The 25141-nt window shown below is 38.2% G+C and overlaps 1 protein-coding gene across 28 annotated transcripts in view; it reads right to left on the reverse strand.

Annotated features, from left to right (window-relative positions):
- Positions 1-25141, reverse strand: part of PARD3 (par-3 family cell polarity regulator) — a 487559-nt gene that overhangs the window by 82844 nt on the left and 379574 nt on the right. For all 28 annotated transcript variants that reach the window (XM_086863442.1, XM_086863388.1, XM_086863514.1 and 25 more), the window contains one exon: positions 14652-14906. In XM_086863442.1, the coding sequence (XP_086719568.1) occupies positions 14652-14906 (255 nt within the window). The remainder of the gene's footprint in view (positions 1-14651; positions 14907-25141) is intronic.

Raw genomic sequence — 25141 nt, forward strand, 5'->3', positions numbered from 1 at the left:
CACTCATTTTAATGCCAGTTCAATCCTGACACTCTCCAGTGTCTAGTGAATCTGTAGTGAGATATCCTGAAGAAGTTTTCCCTCAGTTCTTCAAATGAACTTAATATAGTGTAAAGTGAGAGTTTATGATCCTGGAGAGAGATATACTATACAGACTAGCACAGCATAAAAAGGATCCAGCATCCCCCAGTGTCTCAATTCTGAGCCAAAGAGACTATTTCCTAATCAAAAGCCCTCATATTTTTCATTCTTTGTTCCTCTTTTGATAACAGAAGACCCAGACAAACAGAAGCAAATAGAAACTCTATTCTGCTGTTCATGCAAGCCTGTTGACAAAATGCCTCCCATAGGCTGCTTTCCACCAGCCCTGCTATTTCTTTTAATCCATTCAGTCCTGAAGAAGGATCAACTTAGGCAATTAGACAAGGGATGTGGGCTCTGAGGGATAATTGGATGACTTGCATGCAATAAACTTCTTGCACGGTTTCTTCACTTTTTTCTTTTGGGCTCTTTGCTCATCCCTTTGTTTCTCATCATTAATTTTTTTAATCAAGTTTGCAACACCCTTGCAGTTATAGCAAGATAGTAATGTGACCAAGCAGCAAGAACCTGAACACCTACATTGCAGCTCCTGCTGTTTTATGCCTCTTTAAATTGTTCTGATGTGGTATCAAAAGGGATGCAGCAGTCAAGGCTTCATTTTTGTATCTGCAGCACTGCTGAAGTTGCAGGGTGGGAATAAATGAACTCAGATATCTTTGCCTAATCTCAGGTGAATCCTGGAAGAGAGCTCATACGAGGGGAAAAGGTATTACAGCAGAATTTATTTGGTTGTATTCTGGTGAATTGTGTGTGAAATATATCATAGCCAAGGACCTTACTGACATACATAAGGGACTGAAATGTATGAAATGTAATTATTACCTTTTTTTACCTCCTATAACCATCTTCATCCCACCTTCTTGTCATCTCCAAGTCCAAAGTCTGGGAGCTCTTTTTGCCTTGGGCACACAACGTCATTCTCATCCTGATACTTCTAACTTTCATTTTCTCCTATTTTAACATGTCCATCTCACATCAACCACTTCCCTCATGTCATCCTTCTTAATATTATATTTATTTGCTGTATAATATTGCCTTCCTCTGCTCTCATGAGTTTAAACTTCTCTTAGTTCTTTTATTTCCTGTACACTAGCACAATTTGTCAGACTGGATGCACAGCAATTTAAAATCACATACAAGTTTCAACATTTCCCTCTAACATTACAATATAATTCTCTTTTATAATAAATCCTAGTGAAATATTAATGATCCTTATGCTATCAACTACAAAAAACCAATAACAACAAAAAATAAAAATCTGATTTTACACTGCCTAGCTTGAATGCTAGATTGTGTACCCAGCTGCTGAATGTGCAGAAGTCCTTTTCAGTGCTTGTCTGTAAGGAATAAAATATTGCAGCCACAGCTACCAAGATTTAGTTCAATCTGTAGGAATGACAGTTTTCTTTTTGTATGCCCACATTCAGCCCCACATGACAAATAGACAAAATGTCCTGTCAACCTCCTCTGAAAAGATGCTCAGGTAACACTGACATAATATGAAACCAGGACAGACTGTGCAGAAACTTGTGAAATGCTGTACATTTTTTACATATGAAAAACACCCATCAAAAACAAGGTCAAGAGCAGAACAAAATTTATTTCTCCTCTTAGTAGGGAGATAAGTATTCAAGAGATATCTGCCTTCAGATGAAAGTATGGAGGACTTTAAGACTGGATAAATACCTGACTGAGAAAGAAATGGAAAACCACTTTTCAGAGTTCTTGAATGACTTGAGGCAGCTCTGTTCTCAGTATTGCCTCAGTGAAGAAAAGGTTTGAGTACCTCAGGAAGAATGATGAAAGATGTGACTGTTGATTTGCTTGAAATGGCACTCCTGTGTTCTACCCAGAGAATATAAATTGACTGAAGATGGAGTAATGAAATAAGAGGGTGAAAGATGAAAAATGTGATTAAACTAAACACACAAAAGGAGTGATGTTGCATTTGTCTACAAAGAAGGAAAGGAAGATGGTAATGCTTTGTGTCTTTTCTGGTGAGCTGTGGTGATAGCTGAGCTTGCTTTGTTCAGTTCTTGGCAGCAAGCAGTTAACTTGCTGTTTTGTGACTGAGGAACACACATCAAAACAGTTTTTTCCTCCTTAGTATCCCAAGGGACACTCTCAGATAGATACTGTGAATCTCAGCTGGTTTACGCATTTCTGTTGTACACCTCAGTACATTCAAGAGAACATGGAGGCAATAAAACAAAACATTTAGATTAAATACCAGGTAATTGTCTTCTCAAACAAGAGCTATAAGAGAAAGAGCCCACATAATGCTGTTGAACACACCCCATTTCAATGTGCACTATGCAAGTGATAGAATACACCACAGTAAGAACCAGTTTTAACTAACAAGGTCTTCTCTGTAACTGCAGAAAATAGTTTCTGGAAGAATATCAACAGGCGGTTCTCACAAGCATACAGGTGTTAACCTTGGTGCCCTGGCCATGTTCCAGCCCAGGTAATTATACTTTTACACTTAAATTCTCCTTCCATACTGTCCTGGCTCGTCTCCACTCTCAGGCCCTGATTTATGTGCAATTAAAGAGCAGCAGTGTGTCACTGTTGTCAGTGCAGGGAGTGGTGAGGGGATCAGCTGAGGGGTGAAGGAGTAGTTATATTAACTACAAGTCCCTTTAAAGGTTATGGAGCTCTTCAGGGTCCTTACAAATATGCTCTCTAGCTGAAAGATAACCCTGCCCAGACCATCCTATTCATCATGTGTGCTTACAAAGAGGACAGCTGATTTTTCTATTATTTTTTTTTTCCTGCAGGTGAGAGTATAGCTAGCTCTCCTTTGTCGCAGCAAGCTCAGCAGGTAGCTTCCTCTCCCTGATCTCCATCCTGCAGCGCTCCTGATCTCCACAGGAGAGTTGCTTCATTTCCCCCTCTCTCCTCTTGTGTGCCCCTTCAGCTCCACATGAGATCCTGTGTCTCCTGAGCCTCCATTCCTGCAATGCACTCACCATCTGCGAATTCTAGCCCAGAACGAACATAGCAAGCCGGACTTTGAGAAATGCTTGGAAGCCTTTGATTCAGAATTCACTGCCAACACAGTATCATTTCTCTGAGTTATGATCTCTTTTTGTCCAAGGAAATTGTGCAGATGAGCTGCAGAACCTCGGTGTTGAAAGAGAAACACAGAAAATCCTTTAGCAAAAGAAAGGCAGTCAGAGCCACACGTCCCACACAGCAGCAATCCTGCCCTAGCAGAACTAAGCATGCATAAGGAGCAATCCAACAACACACACAGCTCTGAGTCATTTTTAAGGGTACTTTAAGATGCATCATTTTTGGTGGAGATGAATGCTGTAACCATAATACAAAACCTGTGAACTGAAAGAGAAAAGGCAACTTCCTATGCAGCTTCCTTTATCTAAAGAAGAATCAAGAGTTATACTTTGTTCTCAGACTTATTCAAGTTTTGGGAGTGTAGTAGAGAAAAAGACACGTTTTCAAAATAATTTGTGAGAAACTAGATATGTATTCTGAAATACAAAAATACAATAGGTAAAAAAAGCCATCATTGGTAATCATTCAAGGAGAAGTTCAATGACAACAATTATTTTGTAAGGTAATCCTATTATTTTAAATTTTCTTTTGATGCCTGAAAATTTTGAATCTCTTGTTTCATTTTCCTAATATTACATGAAGTGATTCATTCATTTTGGTAAGATTTTTTAGTTTATTTTTTTACACATGCGCACCAAACTCCTCTTTGAGCTGCACAGCATTAGAATGAGAGAAAATGGACACAAATAGCAGGACAGGAAATTCTGATATAAAAAGCTTTTTCTTTCTGCCTTTGTTTTTCTAGCTAGCATGAAGCTGATCAAATACTGGAACAGGCACCCAGGGAGCTGAATGAAATCTCCATCCTCAGAGATATTCAGGACACAACTGCAGCCCTGAGCTACCTGACCTGACCAAATCCACCCTGAGCAGGGGGTTGGACTAGATGACTTCTGGAGGTCACTTCCTCTAGAGCAGAGGAATTTTTAGAGATTTTCTAAATGAAAAAACATTTAGACAGACATAAACACATGCACATAAAAATTGTGTGACAGCTAAACACATTCTCGTATCTGCATTTCATTCTGCACATGGGCATGTGTTCTACTGAATGTGGACACACACATATGACACTCTACATAAAAGATGGAGGCATCTGAGCCATGAGAAGGAATAATAAAAAACACAAGTGTGAGCTTCAATAAAGTAGGATTATTTCTGACACTGAACGGTATGTTGGCTTTACCTATTTTCCTGCTAAATTCTGACATCTTGAGCTGCAGCAATTTTAACTACAGCAGAACAGTGCAACTAATGAAAGCTAATGAAATTCAGTCCGCATGAACTGTTCAGTGCGGCTTCACAGGACAAACAACTTAGCTGTGGCCAGCTAAGCAAGACGTAGAGGACGTTTCTGAAATTCTAATTAGACTGAATTGAGAAAAATGGCCTCTTGGAAGGAAAGAAAAAGATGGTTCTTCTCTAATTCACTATGCCCTCACAGAATGGACATCAGGTGCATCCACCCAGTGTGATACATTTCACAACTGAGATGAGCAAAGGAAAATGAACGTTGTGATGGTTTTCCAGCTACTCACAGAAAAGGATAAGGGTACAGCCTGATCCTGACTTGGATTGCTCCAACCCACTATGCTGACTAACCAGCCACTGGTTGTTTTAACAAGGTACCAAATGGAAAGCTTTCCGGATACTACTCTACAGGGAAATCTTCCAAGAAGAAACAGGTTATGAAGCTCAACTTAAAATAGTAACAGAAATGCATTTGGGGACTAGAAATTACCAGAGTATGATAATGTAGACAAAACTTAGGTGAACAGCCCTACTAAAGTGAAAGGAGCAATTTCTTTTAATTGTACATCCTTTCACAAAATGCCTTTGCATAAATTCCCATAATTGCTCTTCTCCATGATCCCCCAAAGATTTAGACAAAAAAACATTACTTACAGCACTGTTTTAATACCAGGTTAGTTCTAGATGAACTATAAAGGCCTAATGTAGTAACTGCACAATCTTAAAAACTCTACCAACTCTTTTAAATTCCCTCTGTCGTGTCTCTAATATTTTTGCCTCACTCGCTATATATAAAACCATACACGTCCTCCATTTTCAATGTCTGTTTGAGAACTTATACTTTATCAGATACATAGATTGAAAAAAACTCAAACAAGAGAAAATGCATGGAAAATTGTTTCCACAGAAAAGAAGCCTCTGTCTTAAGTACAGTTTTAAAAAAAGTTGGATCAATTAGCAATCTGTGAATGTTAGAAACATCTTAACAATGTCTCAAAGATGAAAGAGCATATCACAGAATGAGGAAAAGGGAAAAAATTAAATTATGTCTGCAGTCCTAATGAATCAAAGCCCAGAAGGTGGTCTCCGAATCAGCAGGTTTTGATGAAATATTAAGAAAAATTATTATTGATGAAAAATGAATAAGCTCTTTTTGATTTTAGCAACCTTTAAATCACACTTCACTAATTAAAATAGCTTCAGCACAACCCTCCATTCCTTGATGGGCATTTAGCAACCTTAAAAACGGGTGGGTTAATTTGACATTTTAGCCAATATGCATAGAGTTTATCTTAAGATGGCAGACAGAGCACAGTTTAAGGTGATGTACAAAATAATACACAGCTAAACCTTGTTTTTTTCCTTTTTTCTTTTTTTTTCACATTATATCCACTAACACAATTACAAAGTAACAACAGGCAACTTCTGCTTGTTTTCTCTGCAGCATAGTAACATATACTACCACTGTTAATGAGCCATGAACTATGTCTTGGGAAATAAAGACCAATGCTAATATTTTCTGTCTTCTTTGTTTGCCAGGTCAGAGCTCTTCCCATCCCAAAGATAAGTGGAAATGAGGGACATTAGTTCTCACATCCCTTTAAGTCTAATGTTAATTGTTTTTTTAAAATGTTGGGAGTAGAAATTATGTGTTCTCTTTTCATCCCAGTTTGCACTGTGTTTCCTTTTAAATGGAAACCTAGGAATGAGGGAAGGCTGTAATCAACAATGAATTGTTGCACACAGAACACATTTCATTACAGAAAGCAATGCAGCTCAGGCATGCCATGCATTATTGTTACAAAACACACAAATTAAAATGAAGCAAAATCTGCTTCTCTGCTTTTCCTTTCATAAATTAAGTCTTATATGTTATATCACTTTCTAAACTCCGGGTAGATGAAATTACCTATCCATTACAAATATGTCATCTATTTACCATAATAACATTTGATATATCCATCATGTAAGAAAGATTGCTATGAACATATCAAATTGAAAAGCTATTTAAATGCCACAAGTATTTTAAAGAATGAAAAAAAAAATCATGGCAAGTAAGTCTGATTTTAGAAATAAGTCTGATGTTCTTCAGAAATACCTAATCATATAAAATAGATCATGCAAGAAACCTTTCAATGTTTCACATCACAGTGTTTGAGCCTTAAGGAACAAGTTTTCAAACACCTTATAAACCAATTCTTTAACAATATATCATAAAGTACAAGGCAGTTAGAATATACACTGTTTTCTGAGTGATGAGTGGAAAAGCACTGTTTTTCAGCTTTCCAACCAAGAACAAACTGAAACGAGATCTTTCAGCAATTTCTCAGTTTCCAGGGCTGCCAGTGTGGTATGTTTCATACACATTCATTCAATGAGTTTACAAGATGTTAAAAGGAATTAACCACTTCCCCCTGAAACCTATATGAAGTGATGCTATTTTCCTTCCTGAAGTTCACTGCAGAGGATTCCTCCCCACAATTAGACTCCACCACTTCCTCCAGTGACAATGTACTTTAACCATAAGGAGGAAGATTTGTAAGTCACATAAACAAACAAGACTGGCCATAAGGATAAACAGTGTAGTTAAATATAGTTTGTCTCATCTGCAAAGGAGGTATTATTCATAAAAATAGAAAAGAAAGAAAACCCCTTCAAACTCTCCAATATTAGAAGAACATCCATTAAATTACATTAAAAATATAACTTTAATTTGCATATTTAATTTTAGAAACTAAAAAGCCAAGATCTCATGAAAACACAGGACTCTCTCCAAGCTCTTCCTGTGCATCCCTCCCCCATAACTACACAAATCTAAAATGAAAAACCCTAGCTCTTCAAATGCTTGGAAAGGAGAAGACTGAATCCTTCACCAAAGAGGAACAGATGGGTTGACTGGAGGAACATAAAAGACAAAAGGATCATAAATTTGTATTCTGTTTAGAAAGGGCCACATTCAACAGCAACAACAAATTAAACTGATTAAATTATGGTGTTCAAGTGAGGCACAACATCAGTCTGCAATCCAAATTTTGGTTAGTAGGACTTGCAAAGAACAGATTTTAGCAGTTTACACCGGTAAGATCAAAGCACTTGATTTAATGAACGGGAAAGCCTTTGCTTTTTCAGCTTTGTGTACTCAAATATTCTCCATAATTTTCTCAGGATGAAGAACTTCAAGTTGCATTGATGGCATTAGTGGGAAAAAAAGATGTGCACGTTACACACACAGCTGGGTTTTTGGACTGCAGTCTCAAGCCATACAATAACCATTTGATGCCCAAGACAAGGTCTTTTCTAGCTTTTGCATCATGTTTTTTTCATACTAGGATATATATAGTTTTCTTTTTCCTTCTTTCTTTTTTTAAGATTAAATATTAACTTCTACCATCTGGGAAAAAAAAAAAGTAAAGGTTTTTCTCTTTTTTTAATCCAAGCAACAAAACAACTGATCTATACTTGTGTGCAAATTGTACTAATATACCAACAAAAATACTATCATAATTCAGTTACAATGTATTTAAATTGCTAATAAATTGTATTGAAGTGACAGGTTTTGACCCCCTTTTTATAAACATTCTCTTATCTGCACTTAAAGGAATTAAAAATCACCCAGCTATGCAGATACCCCCAACTTCCAGTGGCGGGAGCCCATCCGCAGTCTCCCAGAACAGGGGCACCAAGGGCACTTTTGGGTGGGCCCCTCTTCACCTCCCGGTCCTGTAACCCAGAGCGGGAAGTTCATCTCTCTTATCTCTCTGTGCATTTGCCCACTGCAGCCATTTGTAGAGCTACTAACTCCAGCTGCTTTAGTGAAAACAAACAAATAGCTGTGGCACTTCAGACTGCGTGGCAGGCCAGCCGGAGGAGAGGGGAAGAGCAAGCACCGGGGTTTCAGTGAGGCTGTGGCTGTGGTAAATGGAGAAAGACGTGGTTCTCACAACAGTATCAGTGCTTGGTATCTATTCAGAGAGAGACCAGGACTTTCAAGTAATTAAAATGGGAGACCTGAATAGAGTTCACTGTAAGTCTGCCATTTATTCCACCAAAGTGGTAACCCAAAGAGGGGAGTGCAATTGCATACTTTCACAATAGGGAGCCTACATAAATCCTCATGAATTTATATTAAAACTTGTCTTATATTCTATCAAGATGGAAGAACAAAAGAAAACAACCAACCTAAGATAATAAAATGCCAATGCTAATAGTGTCTATTGGGTTCTAAATATACGGGTCTATGAGAGACCAAGCTAATTTTTAGGCAGTCCTGGGGGCAAGGATTACTGGCTTATAGGATGAAGGGTAGAGAAACAAAAAAACCCAATGTGTTAGCTCTAAAGTGAAATTAAACCCCATGAAGAGTCTCACAGAGGCTCTAACTAATCCTTCTCTGGGTTATAACAGACAGAGGAAGAAAAATACCACAATGACTTCCAAGTATTATTTTCAGTTTTACACATTAGAGAACTGCAAATAGTTCATTAACCCACTGCTCTCCAGGCAGCTTGTCTTGGAGAGTCTGATTATTCCATAATGGCATGTGTGCCATTTCCTAGGCCAGGAAACTCCTTCCAGAAGTCAGATTCTCACAGGAATGAAGCCCCGTAATGCCACAAAAGAGTGACATTGACTGGAAGGTATGGATTTAAAACCTGTGACTATTAATTTCTGAAACATTACCGATTACTTATGGAGTTTGCAAAACAGGAAGGTGCCTGCTCTGAAATGCCCGAGTATTCTCAACATTTACCTGCACGAGTGCTGCCTTCCCCTGTAGCATGGTATCTGCAAGGCTCTGATGGCAGAAGGTGACAAACAGGGAACAAGGGATCCAGGGGACAGGAAAACACTTCCAGATCAGCAAAGAGAAGTAAACAGAAGTAGGAGGGAAGAGCTTACTCATAATCTTATCCAATATAGATTGTTAGCCTTCTGCACAGCTCTGCAGGCTTTAAATGTCACAGGATAGATGGTTTGCAGTGTCGTGGCCTTTCCCTTCATGAAAGTGCTCTTCAAGTCAACTTCCAGAACCATCAAAAAATCTCTTCATCTAAGAAACATCCTAGCATTTGCAGGATGCATCACCCTGAGTAATAACTCCTATCTCTATCTCTGGTGGGCCTAGCAGTAAGCTCAAATTCCTACACACAAATGATCCCACAGACTTAAGAACACTCCTGTGACTTACATGACTAATAAAGAAGTTTAATATAGCTGCACAAGAGCCTGCTTTTTTAACAAATATTTATCCAAGCACAGCAATATAGTATTTCATAGCTTTCATGACCCATTCTGCTATTGCTAAGAGTCATTTTATATACACTAGAAAGACAGGGTCTGCTTATTTCATTTTTTACATATTCTTTTATTATATTAAAGTGTTTCTATGCAGTTTCCAGGTTTCATTACTCTCATGCCAATTTAGGCACAAAGATATTACTGAGAGAATCAAAGTTAACAACCTAATAAAATGTTCTCTCTTTCTTTTTGGAAAAGCAGCAAGCAAAGTATGTGACCCGACCTGAAAAAACACAATCTTGCCTCTTTGCACTGAACAGATGACAGTTAAAGGAAGTGGGGTTATTTTCAGTTCCCAGATATTCCTTTGACATAACTTGATTCCACTCCTGATAGAAAATAAACCAGTTCATAAAGGTCTCCCTTCTAAAATGAAGATTTTTTTTCTTTTAATGGCAAAATGCATGCAAAAAGCATATGATTATGGTATTTATGTTTCCATTAAAATGTCCTCAGCAAGCTGGAGGAGTCTAACCTACTATTTTCAAGCTATTTAGATTTACAGCAGCACAGTGCCTATTTTATTTCAATTTTATTTCAATTTTATTTCAATTTTATTTCAGGACAATGCACTCCTGGTGGGAAATGATTACAGAGTGACAGCCATTAGGAGTTGTCTTTCTACATCGTGCTCAGCTATGGATGTCAGGTGATTGCCATAAAGCCCCACTGTATGGCATCCTTGTCATCTACATAAAAAGCAGTATTGATCAGTCGTTCAGCTTCTCTTCTCCGTGATGCAAAACATACTAGAGACATTTTTCAGCTAAGCTGAAAGCCTTATTCTCAAGAACTATGTTCTTGAGACACCTCTGTCCCGAATGGTAAAATAAACATAGATTATACATTCCACCTCTGCTTCCCTCCATCAATGCCTAACATAGAAGTGAAACACTTCTTAGCAGCCTGTTTGCTATCAGCACATTGGATGGAGCTAATGTCACAAGGGTAGCTCATGTATATGGTGCTAAGCTGACCATCAATCTCTTCCAACATATTCACTTATTTATTTATTTATTGCTAGAGCTTTCTTTCTTGTGAGCAATAAACTCTTTTGTTAAGAAAGACAATCTGCTTTGATTCTCTAGGATAAAGAACAGAAAACAACTTTTTTTAGTGCTGCATCTTTAACTGATATAATCATGAAACACCAAATCAACCAAACAAGCAACACTGTCCCCTCTAAACCCCACCAATATCCATTAATGACTGAACTCTGATGCAATACAAATCTGCATTAAAGTAATTCTAAACCAGTTTCAAGTCCTGTAAGGATATATTTGAGTAGCATTTACTATTTACAGGCTGGGGTTTTTTTAACAGCCATTGTCAGTAAAATTGGGTAAAACATTGTCACTTACACACATCTAGCTGTGCATGTCTCGAAAGAGTGAGTTAACATCTTTTTCTCCATTGCTGTATTTTGACATTGTATGATCTACTTTATATTTATAGAAATGGACAGACAAAGTTTAAGGAATAACCATGTGCTTCCTACCATTTTATACTATCTGTCTGCACTGATGAGCAGTTTACATACTTGTCCTCCACTTTGCTATTCACTGTTTGCCAAGATACAGTTGAACTTACAACAGTTGGTGGCATGTGTTGATGAAAGTAATAGAGAAGTTGAGGGGATATTAAAGGAAAACAAACCCTGACAAGGCCTCACACACAGGAACAGTAATTCTCTTGCAAGTTACAAAAAAATTTGTCATAAGTGTTCAGCAATGGCATGCAAACTATTATAGGACATTTTGTTATGGGCTCCTTTGTAACAGGCTTTTAAATAGCCTTTTGGACATATTTAAATGTCAAATTTTGTTTGGCACTGAGCACCAAACTTCAATAGAAATAACATTTCCCACATAAACAACGCTGCTTTTAATAGGAACGTGCTAAAGATTTGAGACAGCCTGGCCATTACCAGCTCCTGGCAGTTCAGCAGGAGGGTAACACACTGTGAGTGATTTCCCTTTCCATCCACAAAGGCTGGAAGCAACTGTTTTTACTTGGGTAGTAACCTCTGAAACATCTAGAAGGGAGGAAAGGATGGGAGGCTGAAGAAGTAAAACACACTGAAAATAACACTCACCACAGGTTAACACTCATGTACACAATATTTGAAGGATGAAGAACTGCAACCAACTATTTCCATCAAATTTCTTGTAGCATTATCAGACTAAATCAGACTGCAGATATGAGAGCTCCATGAAGAAGAACCTTGAGCAGAGGCACTTACATGCTTGGTGTCAAAAGGGGCATCATAGGAGATGCCAAGTGAAAGAGGAAGGTCTCACTGCTAGAAAGGGATAGCAAGAAAGAAGTTGCAATGCACATGGGGTGAGGGGACAGGTATTCTACAGATAAGGAGACAAAACAGTTAACAAGCAAGTCCACATGGTCACAGCTGATTCTTAGAACAATGTTCAGATGATGCTTTTTTACTTTATCTAAGATAAAGCCTGTAAAAGACAGAGCAGCCTTTGGGAAGGTACCTCAGCCACAATCCAGGCTCTCATGCTGAGCATTACAAAGGTCAAGCTCCCAAACATCCTTCACACACCTCAAGGATGACTGAAAGCCGCTCCCTCACAGCTGTACACCTCCTCCATGCCCAACCAGGTGATCTTTCAGATCCTTTCTGATCCAAACTATTTATTATATGATCCTGTGACATACTCTTTCAGCACTAGGCCCAAAGTACAGACTCAGCTTCTGGGAGGGGTAACTTTGAGCCTGAGATTGTGCACATTACTGCAATATTCCCCAGAAGGTCGCCTAGATCCAGCTGGGATTCACCATCTCCACAGCTTGGCTGTTGATAAAGACGTGAGGAGAGAGAGGAAAGAAAACCCTACACACCAGACCTTCATGCCTCAGACCCCTGAACAGGTATGTCAGAGTACACTTACAGCAAATAATAGTATTTTTACATCTGAATTAAATATTTCTTTCTGGGTGTTTCTTGTCAAATGTGTCCCCTTTATCAAGGGACCAGGGTTGGTTTTTCATACCCCATTTCTAGTACCCTACTTGAATCTTTTCCTTTTGCTCAGGCCCGTTGTGTGTGCTGGGTCTTTCCTTTTGTCACAGCATGATCCAGCTGTGAGAGACAGGACCCTCCGTGCTCCAGGAGCAGCCTGAATGTACAAAACTACTGCACTGCTCTTCAGTCCTACCCACCTGATTAACATCAGATTCCCCCAGTACTCCATTATCTTCCACTTTACTCCCTCTCTCCTGGCTCTTTTATCAGCCACCACACAGAGTTAGCTGGGTCACGCAGGTCTCCTATTTTGCCGTGCCAGGTTTGTATCAAAGAACTTTTTTTTGTTGATGTGACATTGATGCCATTCAACTCCAGCATGAAACACTGCCTTTGGTCTAACAAAAACAGCCATGAGAGTCACCACGTGGCAGACATATCCAACCAAGCTATCTTGATTTCCAAAGGCACAAAAGTGCTGAAATGTCAGGCACCAGGGTATACCAGTGCCAGCCAATATAAGGCCAAGGAATACAAAATTTCAAGGACACAGATGAAGCTGTCATCTTTTAACATTATTTTGCTTCCTTCACTGAAATAATGTACATACATCCACAATATATAAATTCTTTTCATCTAGTATGAAAAGTAGACCTTTTACACAACGCAAGAGAACAGTGAGACTGAGAAAATAAAAAGACAGCTGTGCAACTGATTTTTAGTAAAAATGTATGCATTCCAAAATGCATCTGAGATTATGTTATTTGTCATATTAGAGGATGTATATTTATCAATATTATGTAAATAAACTTTGCAAAATAGATCAAGTGGAGGCTCAAATACAATACTCTCAGTCCTCAAAGACTTCTAGATATTTAGCTGAAATATAAATGACCCCATCACCACCTAGAACAGAATACACAAGGTGAATGCCACTGCTAATGTAGCAGCTATACAGATCTCAAGCACTGCACACAAAGACACTGCTTTGCTGATTTAACTGAAAATTCAATATTTTTCTCCTGGAAAGAGTGAGGTAGAAAACTAAATGAATGGCTTTACTAAGAACTACATAAATAACTTCCAAATGAGTGAATAATATGTCTTGCACTAGGATTTTACTGTTAATTTTTGTAGTGCTGAGAAAATGCAGAACTACAAGTTTATAATAGTAAGCAAATAAAACAGGTGTATTTTCACTGTTAAAGCACAAAAAAACCTGTGAATTTTGCTTTTCACTGTTTTTACTTTATGTTAATTTACATGGCTGCTTTAGCTTCAGGTTTTCAAATGCACTCAGAACTCCATCAATAGAAACCAGAATTTTGCCCAGTTTCAGCACAAAAACAAGCAAGACACAGTTCAGATAATGTAACTGCAGGAAGACAAATCATAAGCTACAACCCAAGAAGTAACTCAGGAGTGAACTGCAGAGTTTTCTCACTTGGTCTATACTTAATCAAAAAGCTCAACCTGTTAGACTGAAGTTCAAGACTAGAGTAGGAATCCATGTAAGCTTTACCCATTTTTGCTGTAACAACAGTAACCTTTTAGAGATTTTGTAACAGCTGTAAATAGATTGGAAATGCTGTATTCCACAAACATATCAGCTAGAGCTTTGGCAAATAAACAGGATTACATTAAAAATTTGAATTTAATTCTAGTGATACCCAACAGTGATTCCAAAATTCAAAACCGTCTGAAGAAAGAGAAGAAAATGTCACTGCTTAGCAGAAAACAACTTTCCCATCCCATTCTGTAACAGGTTTGCTTGAGTGAGTTCAATACTGTTCTACATAAAGGCTTTAAAAAGCCATTAATAAAAATGCAGCTCTGCCTCTCCAATTGATGCGAACAACCATCTCCCATGACAAAATCAATACAAGGGCAGATTTTGAGAGGGTGTATTGACTGATTGATGTGTGGTGCCTACCTGTCTACAGGTGAAGACTTGGAATTCCGTGGTTTCTTCACTTGGGCGTACAAGGCTTCCACTGTCTGCCCTTCCCTCGGGCTCTGTGGTCGGGCGTTCAGCGTTATTGTGCCACTGTTTGGAGAGTCGTAGGCAGCGATCCCAGCGTACATTGGATCCGCATCACAGCCAAACGTCCGGTTAAAATCCTGGATCTCTGCATAGTCACGTTCCCGAGCTTGTCTCTCTCGAAATTCTCGAGTTTTTGCTTGGATTCTGAAAAATTAAAAGAAGGCTGAAACTGATGGATGTCCCCCCTGAGGCATTTGAAAGCAGCAGTTACAGACGCTTTAGGTAGCCTATCTTAATGGAAACCAGTGAAGGTTTCCAGTTTCAGTTTGCCATGAGGTCTCAAGTTTACCTTGGACATTGAAGCCTAGATTGAAACAAAACTAAAATCAACATTGGACTTCAAGGAGTGTGTCTGATTATCCACTGTCTTTTGTTTCATTATTAGCTAAACAATGACTACCCATAGTTGCTGGTAAGCAGAGTTAATCTACTGTTTCATGCTTCTTAGGATGCCTGTGCTATTACCTGGCCTGACACCATTCATATTGTATTGCACTCCATCAAAACTTACCAGATGTAAAGGTTCTAATGCATATATTTAGAGAGGAATTTTAATGTATTTTTTTAGCTTAATACCACAAAAATCATATTGTGTAGGGATAGGATACACAGATATATTTATGTTTGCATGCATGTAGTAAACAGCAGAAGCAGATTCTTGTATGATTCCTTTGAGATGTGCATGCTTTTAAAAATATATAAACAAACTGAATCTGGCATCTCTCAAAAGCAGGCTGCTTCTTCTCAGAAAGTAAAAACATGTGCCTTGTGTTAAAGTTACAAATGAAAGGTGATGCTGGACAGGGTTTATATCTACGTGCACTAATTTAGCTGTATGATAAAAAGTGACAGATAGAAACAGATGACATTTAGGAATCTGACAAGCACAAATCGAGCACAGGTCATATTTTCAAAAGCACATAAAGCTATTACAAAAATTTGATCTGGGCTTCAAAGTCTCTTCGGTATTTTATAAAAAGTTGATGTATTGCACACACACAAGCACAGCGAACTGACCACACCCCCGCTTCACACTGCCACCCTACGCCAATTTAATGCTCTGTCATCATCCCAATATGAAGCTGTCTCCTCCCTTCCATTAGTAAAATGTGCTCCTTCTTCATCTAATACAGCCTTGGCTGCAGTGTGACAGCATTCATCCATGCAGACTACAGCTCTGTGCATCTGCTGTGTGCCATTTCCAAAGACATCTTGACAAGAGCAGCCTATTCAAAGTCTCTGTCTCTTTTGAAAGCAAGACTTGATTCTTCTGAAAATAGAAAAGCCTTAAAGTTAGGTAACTTTGACATTCTTGGAAATTTTAAAATGACCCTGTCAAGATTAGATTTGCAAAAACAAAAGGGGCTACACAAAGGGTAGGATTCAGACTGCAAATAAAGACCTGAGATCTTAGTGCCAGCAGTAGGTGAGCTCAGAGCAGCCACGTGTGCTGGCTCCCCTTGCAATGGCCAGGAGCTGCTGGCAGCAGATTCCAGAGTTAGGAACCATCCACGTGTCAGAGAATGAAAGGAGTCACTTAGAGACACTTTTGATACTGTTTCTTAGGTCTTCCTTGGGAGCTTGGATACCCAGCCTTGACTGAGCTGCTCAACCATAAGCAGCTCTGGCCACCTGACATCCCCAGGTAATCCTGATGGACTTGGGGCTGCTGGGCAAGGACTCCCCCAGGTCATGCTGAAGTCTCAGAGACTGTGACAGCCCAAATGACAGAAGTCAGCTGTGTTCAAGCATGTGAATCCAGCCCTGAGCTGGGACGTGAATATCAGAAATGTCTCTTGCTCAGACTGAGTCCCAAACAAACTGTTCCTTTACATTAACAAAGATCACCCCAAAAAATAAGGGAATACAGGGATGGATACACAGGATGGATACATGGATACACAGACATGTTTTCCCCCACAAATCCTGAAATTATTGACCACAGATAGTGATTTGGAATACAACTGATTGACTGAATTATCTTCAACAGACAGAGCCATCTACATTGATAGTTCAATGACCCATTAACATGCCCCATGTTCAGTCACAGTGAAAAGAAAAAAAAAATTAAAAGTTCAGTGTAAAATAACATAACTTTTTAATTTTGCAAATACAAAGTTATTTTCTTTACTGGTTGATTTTTATTTTAATAGGGGAAAATGGAAATGAAAACTATAACACTAGTGAGAGAATTTTCCTCTGTAGTTTCAGCAACATCAGACTGGAATTGTTTTTTGTTTAATTTGCAGCAGAGAGGGACTCAAAAGTTAAATCCAAACCTCATTTCAAACAAACATGGTTTCTGCAGGTCAATTTAAAAAAAAAAATTAAAAAAAAATTAAAAAAACCTCTTAAAACTCTTTAAAACTCTCCTATAACCCAAAGGTCTTACAGCCTTAATCATTTGGAAGGTACCTATGTAGGAGAAAAATCACCTGTCCATGTTGATTTCTCTCACTATAGTTTACCTACCAGTTTGTAGTCCAGTATTAAGTATTCTATGAAGAAATTTATTTCTCTACTGATATTTGTCCTCTGAATGGGAGAAGCAAAGGAAATTAGAAATTTCTTATGTATTGGTAGCTTTAATTGTCCTTTAAATGGACAATTTATCATCACATAAAGGAACACTGTCTGACACCGATTTGAAGGAGAAAAAATCCATGTATTTTAGATAACTACAATTTCAGTGCATGAAATCAGACAGTATAATAATAATAATAATGTGGCATAGAGTAATTAAATTAGAACATTGAAGTGCTTATAAGACAAACTACCTGGTGGTTACAGGTGATATCTGCCTTTGTTACACAAACTGCTATGGGAGAGGGCAGTGAACTGTGACTTTTGACCATGAAGATCACATCACCCCTCACAGGTGCAGACATCGGTGTTCCCTGTTTCATGTGAGCCACATTTTCTCCTGCATCTGCTTATTGGCTCTTTAATAGTTTGGATACTGAGCCATCTGCAGCCAGAGAATTCAGGTTTTCCCATGCATGGCTCCATGAGGGATACTTACTCCCATTCAAGTGGGAAAGAACTGATTGTTGAAGTGTTATGCAAGTAATTATGCTTACATCCACCAGGAAAATTTTTAGAGTACTTTCTACAATTGCTAATACAATGTATTAATACATGTACATAGTATTAAAAATCAGAGTCTAAACACATTAATCTTCCTGTTAATTATAAACAAACTACCCAGTAACTGTTTGTAATAACATTTAACAAATGATAACACTAAAATTAAAGTTATAAGATGTCCAACCCAAATGTGAAACCCAAAGTGTTCAGGTTTTTTTTCTCTTAATTATTGTTTTGTGCTTTACATTTAAGTCAGTGTGCAAATGCTACCACTTTCACATGACAGAAGTATTAATATTTTGATTGCTTAACATATTTTTTAATATTGTTTAAAATATGTTTGGCTTTTCCTTTTCAAGGACATACCACATTTAAACATTATGTCTTTCAACTTGAAGGAACAACTAGGGAAAAATATGTAGGCATATTCTTGAAAAGAATAAGAGCTCTCAGCTGAATACTGCACTATCCTTTTTGAATTATAATAGCTTTTAACTCTGAATATATTTTTATATAAGGACCTGAACTTCATGTAATGCTGTATTTTGTGTTGGTCCCTCTGTGTCCATGTGTGTGTATATGCTTGATAAGCCCTAAATCATTTGTTAGCATACACCACATCAAGTATCTATATGAGAAATGCCCGTGCAGATTTTTGTGGGGAAGATTAAAATGGTTATGTAAACACACTATGTAGCACAGATGAGAACCTAAAACTCGCTCTGTGCTTCAGCCCTAATCAGCAACACCCCTGCTAATGAAATCCAGTATCTGGAGAAGTGTTTGACCACAGTGCTTTGGTTTCATAATGTGGATAAGTGTATTAAGCTGTCTTCACTGAATTGTTTTCCTTCATGACATGGCAGAATAAAAATGTGTATGTCTGAGATTTCAGATCAGCTAATTTTGAGGATTTATGGACTTACTAAGGATTTCGTGAGGGTTTGATAATAACAGTAATAATAATAATGCTTAACAGTCACATAACTCTTCTCATTGTCACAGAATTTTTGCAAAAACTGCTATCAATTTTTCAGTGTTTAAACTGAACTTTTAAAAATACAAAAGCTATCCTAAGAAGTTTCTAAACCCTTCCTGCTGAAATGTTAATACTGAAAACGTCAACAACGCACTGTCATACTTTTGAGACTCAAATTATAATGTTCAGTATAAACTATCCTCATGCATTTGTGTGCCATTCAATTCAAAAGCTAATGATAACTGCTTCAAATGACAATATTGTTAGCTGCAGAACTTCCTATAATTGTTAGAAGAGCTTTTCATTGCAAGCTAATCCAGTAATGATAGACATACCCATTGTACAGCAGTTCCTATGCACATGAAATGGTGGTCACAAAAAGAAGGCAAGAGCTTTTGCATATCTGTCCCCAGCAAACAGCAGCTACCTCGTTCCCCTCTTAAAAACTGTGATATTCAGCTTTCAGATGAAGGCAACTACATTTTAGACATCTAAATTTAGATGTCAAGGTATGTTCTGAACTCCCAGGAAAGCTGGTCAAGATTCAGTCACATCAGCAGCTGCTGCAAGGTCCAGCACACAGTTCAGTTGAACATCTGCAACATGGACATTTTTAAGGAGAAGCCAGACCCTTCTGCAGGCTCTACCAAATGTGCTGAGTAGCCCTTCCTTGACCACAAAGGGCCTTTAGCCATGCAACTTATATGTGGGTACAAAGTAATCGTATTAATTTGGGATTCAATTCCATCCTGAGATATGTTTACATCAGCTCTCTGAACTAGACTTTTTTTCAGCAACAGAAAAGTCAATCTATGGAGCTGGATGAGCTATTGTTGGTTAAAGTGAAAAAGCAAAGCTGTCAAAAGAAATCAAACCTAATTTCATTTAAAGTTAGGAGTAAAATATAAATATATAGCAAATCCCCTGGGACCTTCAGTCTCCTTTGTTTGGATTTTTTCATATTAGTGATTTAGGTCCTTGCAAAAAAATCACTACTTATCTTAATTGATGAACACAGCATGGGAAGGATATTCACGGCTAATACATTACATTTACCATTGCAATGGCAGCAATGTCCTCCCCTAAGAGCAGAAAAAAAGTTGGCTGCTGTTTCTGGTGTGCAATTGCTTGGTCAATTCAATTAATCCTCCTGCTGCTGCCAAGATTCAGCTATTGCCCAAGTGATAATCCACACCCTAGTCTTTTCCACCGAGACTCACTCATTTACAAAATCAGTATTGAACACTTGCAGTTCCACATATGTGAGATGGCTGACAATGTTTATTAAGGATAGAAACAGCATTGTGTAAGGACAGAAGCTTAATGACAAGCCATTCACAGCTGCCAGTTCTCAGTTCTTCTACCATCAGACTGGCATGCGCTGGGATGATGGATTGGAAACAGAGAAAAACAACAACACGTTTATAAAGCCAGTCAGCTTGTTCAAGTTAGTCCAGCGGGATGAACACATTCAGTCCAATTTTTGCCAGATATCGCTTCTAATAAAGAGGTCAGAAAGTGCATTGGCCAGCAGCCAGATCTTGTCAAATTTGTCCCCTCCTTCTTTGCTAGTGAAAAATACCTTGCAGGCACGGCACACCAGGTCTCACTGTTCCTCCCCCAACCTCCTCAACTGCCTTCAGGGCTTTAATGGCCCTTTTTCTAATCTCTGGCAATCAAGTCAATATGGGAGTTTGTCCTCTCCTGTATTTTCCTTTGACCTTTGTCTGGAGCCAAGCAGAATTTTTCTGACAACTACCCTTGTAATGAGAGTACCTTGATTATAGGCATTACTGTGATTTCACTCTGAACCGGCATATGACACTTAGCTTTTCTTACCATGATTAGAGCTAGTCAGTTATCACAGTTATAACCACCTCTCAGCAAAGCCATCTGCTTTCCTGGGAAAATCATTCCGAAGGATCACTGTGCACAATGGATAATCCTGGCCACCAACAGCCACAGCTTGTAAATAAGACACCTCCTCTTCCTCATTTCCCCCCATTTCATTCAAAACTTCAGCACATTCTATAAAAAAGTTAGAAAATACTGCTATGTAAATATAATTTTTAAATTGAAAGGCTAGAGACCCATCTTTTCAAGTCATTAAAAGAAAAATATTAACAGTTCTGCCTTATCTGCTATAGATATACATGTGTGGCCAGTTGACTGAAATATGAACATCCTCTGACCTCAGACACATGAGGAAACACATGCAAAATGTGGTCAGTTTGCACAAGCATACAGGGACAAAATCAGAAAGGCTAAGGCATAATGTGAAATAAAAGTAGCAGGGAGCTTTAAAGATGACAATAAATCATTGCGTAATTGCATTAGCAGTAAAAGTAAGAGCAAAGAAAAGGTTGCTCCCCTGCGTGGCAGTGAGGGAAGGATATTGACAGATGATGCTGAGGAGACCTAAGGTTTAATGGTTTTCCCTTTGCATCTGTCTTCACTGAAATGGTTGACTGCAAGCAGATGACCAGCATAATTGACTACTACCACCAGTAACAAAAATATCTTCAATATACCAGCAAAAAAAGTAGCTAGAAACTGATTAAGGTAGTTGGAGCTCATCTGACTCACAAAACTGTCTGAGGCAGCCTCAGACTTTTTCAGCAACTAGGAAAACTTGTAGAGGACAGCTAATATACTAAAAAACTAGGAAAAGTCAAACATACCTCAGAAAAGGAGGAGAATTAAAGACTCATCAGTTTAACTTCAATCCCTGCTTAAGTAAACTACTGGTAAGCACAATGGGACAAGCAGTAGCCATCATAGAGTTATCAAGAACAGATGTGGTAAAGTCAGTCAGATTCCCTTCTAAAACACGGGAAATGGCCTTGTGAACAGAGCAGAAACTTTCCCTGGCTAAGAAAAACAGCTGTGGGATGGATGCAATAGGTTGAACAAGGCTGCTCCTACAGAGTACCTAGAGAATAGGTTCACAGTCACCAGAATGGACAGATGGAATTTACTCAGGGTTTTTCATGATTAATTAGGACACAACTGAATCTGCAGAAAACCCAAATGAACAAACTTTGGAGGAAAGCATTAACATTTCAACTGTTTTTGAAATACAGCGTAGAACTCAAAAACAGAATTAACTTAAATAACAGCAACTAGAAGGTAATTTACATAGTTAAAATAATTAAATGCTCAATTAAAAGTAGAGAAAAAAAATCTGTGAGTTGCTTTTTCAGGAATGGATCTGGAAGTTCTACTGGTAACACATGTGAGTCAGCAACATCAAGCTGTTTGGGAAAGAAAAAGACAGAGTGGGGACATAGCAGCAGTCTGCAAATACCAGAGGAAAAGAAGAATGTGTTAGGTATTTAACTGAAGCAAGAATAATTGAGTTAAGATACCATGAGCAGGGCAACTTCCTAAACAAAAGGCAGTGGAAGACTCTCATAGGAAGCTGTAGAGTTTATTGTAAACTAAAAAAAACCCCCCAAAATCAGGATGAAACAAACATCTTGCAGAAATGGCATACCATGCAGATCCTACCTTGAAAAAGTGACTCTTAAAGATCTGTAATTCTGCACCTACACAGAAATTTTACATGCATGTATTTTCTATGTATTGGTTCTACAACAGCTGAGAAATATAACAAGGACTACATTTTTTTTTATTTAAAAAGGCTGCCCATCATCTCTAAATTAAAGAAATGTATCTACATAATCAGACAGTCTTAATTTTCTTTCTCCTTCAACAATCACAGCCTATCTGCCAATTAGAATATGTGATAGTACTTACTGTCTCTCTGAAGATCCCCCCTCCTCAAATCAGAAGAGATGCATGAGAATTTCAAAAACGTTTAATGAGCTACAACCCAGGAGGGCTGCAGTTAAAAAAGAAAAAAAAGGTGAAGGATAAAGGTGATAAGGTGATTACTTTAAGTGCCCTAATATATTAAGGAGAGAACATTATGCTCATTTTTATAAGGAGTTATATTAAAGAAGGCTATTAAAGAAGGCAGCAAAATACAAATGAAGACGTAAAGAAATGAAAAAATGCAGGAGAGAAAGTAAATATTATGCATATGAGCAGGTGAAGTGCAAACACCAATTTGAAATCAAGTGACATTGATGAAACTAAAGGAGACATTAAAATTATTTCCTCTAACCTTGTGGAATCTCTCATATATTTCACCCCCATCCTGCCTTATCACCTGACCTTCTTGATTCACCCTTTGTCTTTCCAAAGTGAAGACAGTCCCCCCAGCAGAGTATCTCAAACCTGCTTTCCTGGATGTTGCAGTAAACAAGTGAAAATCCTGACTTACTTTGAGTTTAAAAAACTACAAATTATCTTACTTACATTTCAATGGAGCTTTCAGCCTACTCTGCAGTTAATAGTCTGCCACATTTTAGGGTGGAGGGTTTGTCTGCTGTGCTTTCTTTAAAGAGTATGTTTTAGCCAAAGGAGAATGTTGCAGGTAAACAGGCAGCATAGGTCTGCTTGTCTACAAAACAATCACTACCTTGACTGAAGTTTTTTGTCCTTATTTTCATGGCTAAATCAAGGGTTAGTGACCCCAACAGTGGAGGATCACCCAAATGAGCAACTGAGACTGTTACCCTGCTGGGAACCATGTTGCATCAAAGAACATCATTGCTGTCTGAAAGAAAAATGGATATTAGTTTTTCTTTTGCGTAACAAAACTGGCCAGAAAGGCTGATATTTACACCTATGACAACAGGACCCCGATCATTAGATTATTCTAGCTCTAATCTTCTATTTAGCTCTTCTGCTGGACTGAAGTAGCAAGGAAGAGATCATGATATTCAACTATTGCTGAAACACAACACTGCTGAAACACAAGCTCCTGCTTTCATGCCTCCTCACTTTAAGAGCTCTGGTTTCCTCCTTCATGCAGACTTGCTTGGACCATTTCTTCCCATACATTTTTTCCCCAACTGGAGAAAATTTCACAAAACAGCATTGGTAGGTAACATCTGAATTCTGCAGTCAGATGTGTAAGGAGCAGCTGCTCCCATGTGTGCAAGAAACAAACAACACAAGCATACTACATTTCAAATGGTACCATATACCATGAATCAAATCAGTCATTCCCAGATACTGCAGGCAGCAACTGGAGGTCGAGCTACAATACTTCGTTACCAGTTGGTTGAGCTGAGCCTCTCCACCAGCCATGCTCCTCTAGCTGAAGTCTAATAACAAGAGGGGCACAAAACTCTGCTGCTAGCTCTATTTCAGGTCCATTTTTCTGCATTTCTAGAGTACTACATATAAAATAGCCTAATCTGGAAGTTGGAAAATGAAGCAGTATGAAGTGAAAAACAAAACCCCAATGAAAAACCTCACAATAAAGCAAGGATTATGTGAAGCTCATACACCAAAGATGAAACAAAAGGAAAAGGGAAAAAAAAATGCAAACCAATAAAGAAAATAGCTTATAAGTCAATATCTTAGCTTAGGACCCTCAAATTCACACCTGCAATACCTCTGAGGATTCACTTCTAAAACCTTTCTGGGTTGCAGTATTGAGAGCACAAATGTCTAGCAGGGGCAGAATCAGAGCCAGGGGTCCCATAACTCACAAAAAGTTTGTTCTAGTAACTGGTTACAAAATAAAGGTTGTAGCTGTAGTGTGCAGGGATGATCAATATGCCTGTTAGAATGTATGTATCATTAGGTGTCTTTCTGGCTAGTCAAATACTTGCTGCTACATTTAAGAATTAGAAAAAAGGAGTAGGATTAATGCCTTGTTTTACTGTCAGAGTCCTGTAGTACAGCGTGGAAAACCTGATAGGTTTTGACTTCTGTTCTATTCAGCAAAAGTAAGTTCAGCAAGTCAGTAACTATGGTACAGCTATTTTAATACTCAAATAAGTCTTTGCCACAGTAACTCTGCCACTAAAGGAAAGTTCACATGACATCAGAGGACACGCTGCTGCCTTAGCCTAAAGTTCTTGGCATTTTAAAGTGAAACATTTTAGTGCTCTTACTTTGAACTGGTATGTCTAAGAGAGCACTGAATCTATACGATCTACAAGACACCTTAAATTAATTTGTAACACAGAATATTATAAAGACCACCTAAATTATGTTTTTACAGTATCTTGCAAGGGACTTGGCTAGACCTTGCCCAGGTGCAATGTGTTGAATCACTACAGAAAAATGATAGAGAAAATACGCTTTTTAGCATGATGTCTTAAAATCTCTATAACTGCAATATGTAGCTAGAGAATATGTCATGTTTTGCTTGAAAAATTACTCCAGTAACTATTATTCTACAAAGACTTCAATTTACATATCTCCCAAAGTCAGTATTTTTATGAAGTGG

This window comes from Cyanistes caeruleus, chromosome 1 (genome assembly GCF_971803275.1).
Source record: "Cyanistes caeruleus chromosome 1, bCyaCae1.hap1.1, whole genome shotgun sequence".
Lineage (NCBI taxonomy): Eukaryota > Metazoa > Chordata > Aves > Passeriformes > Paridae > Cyanistes > Cyanistes caeruleus.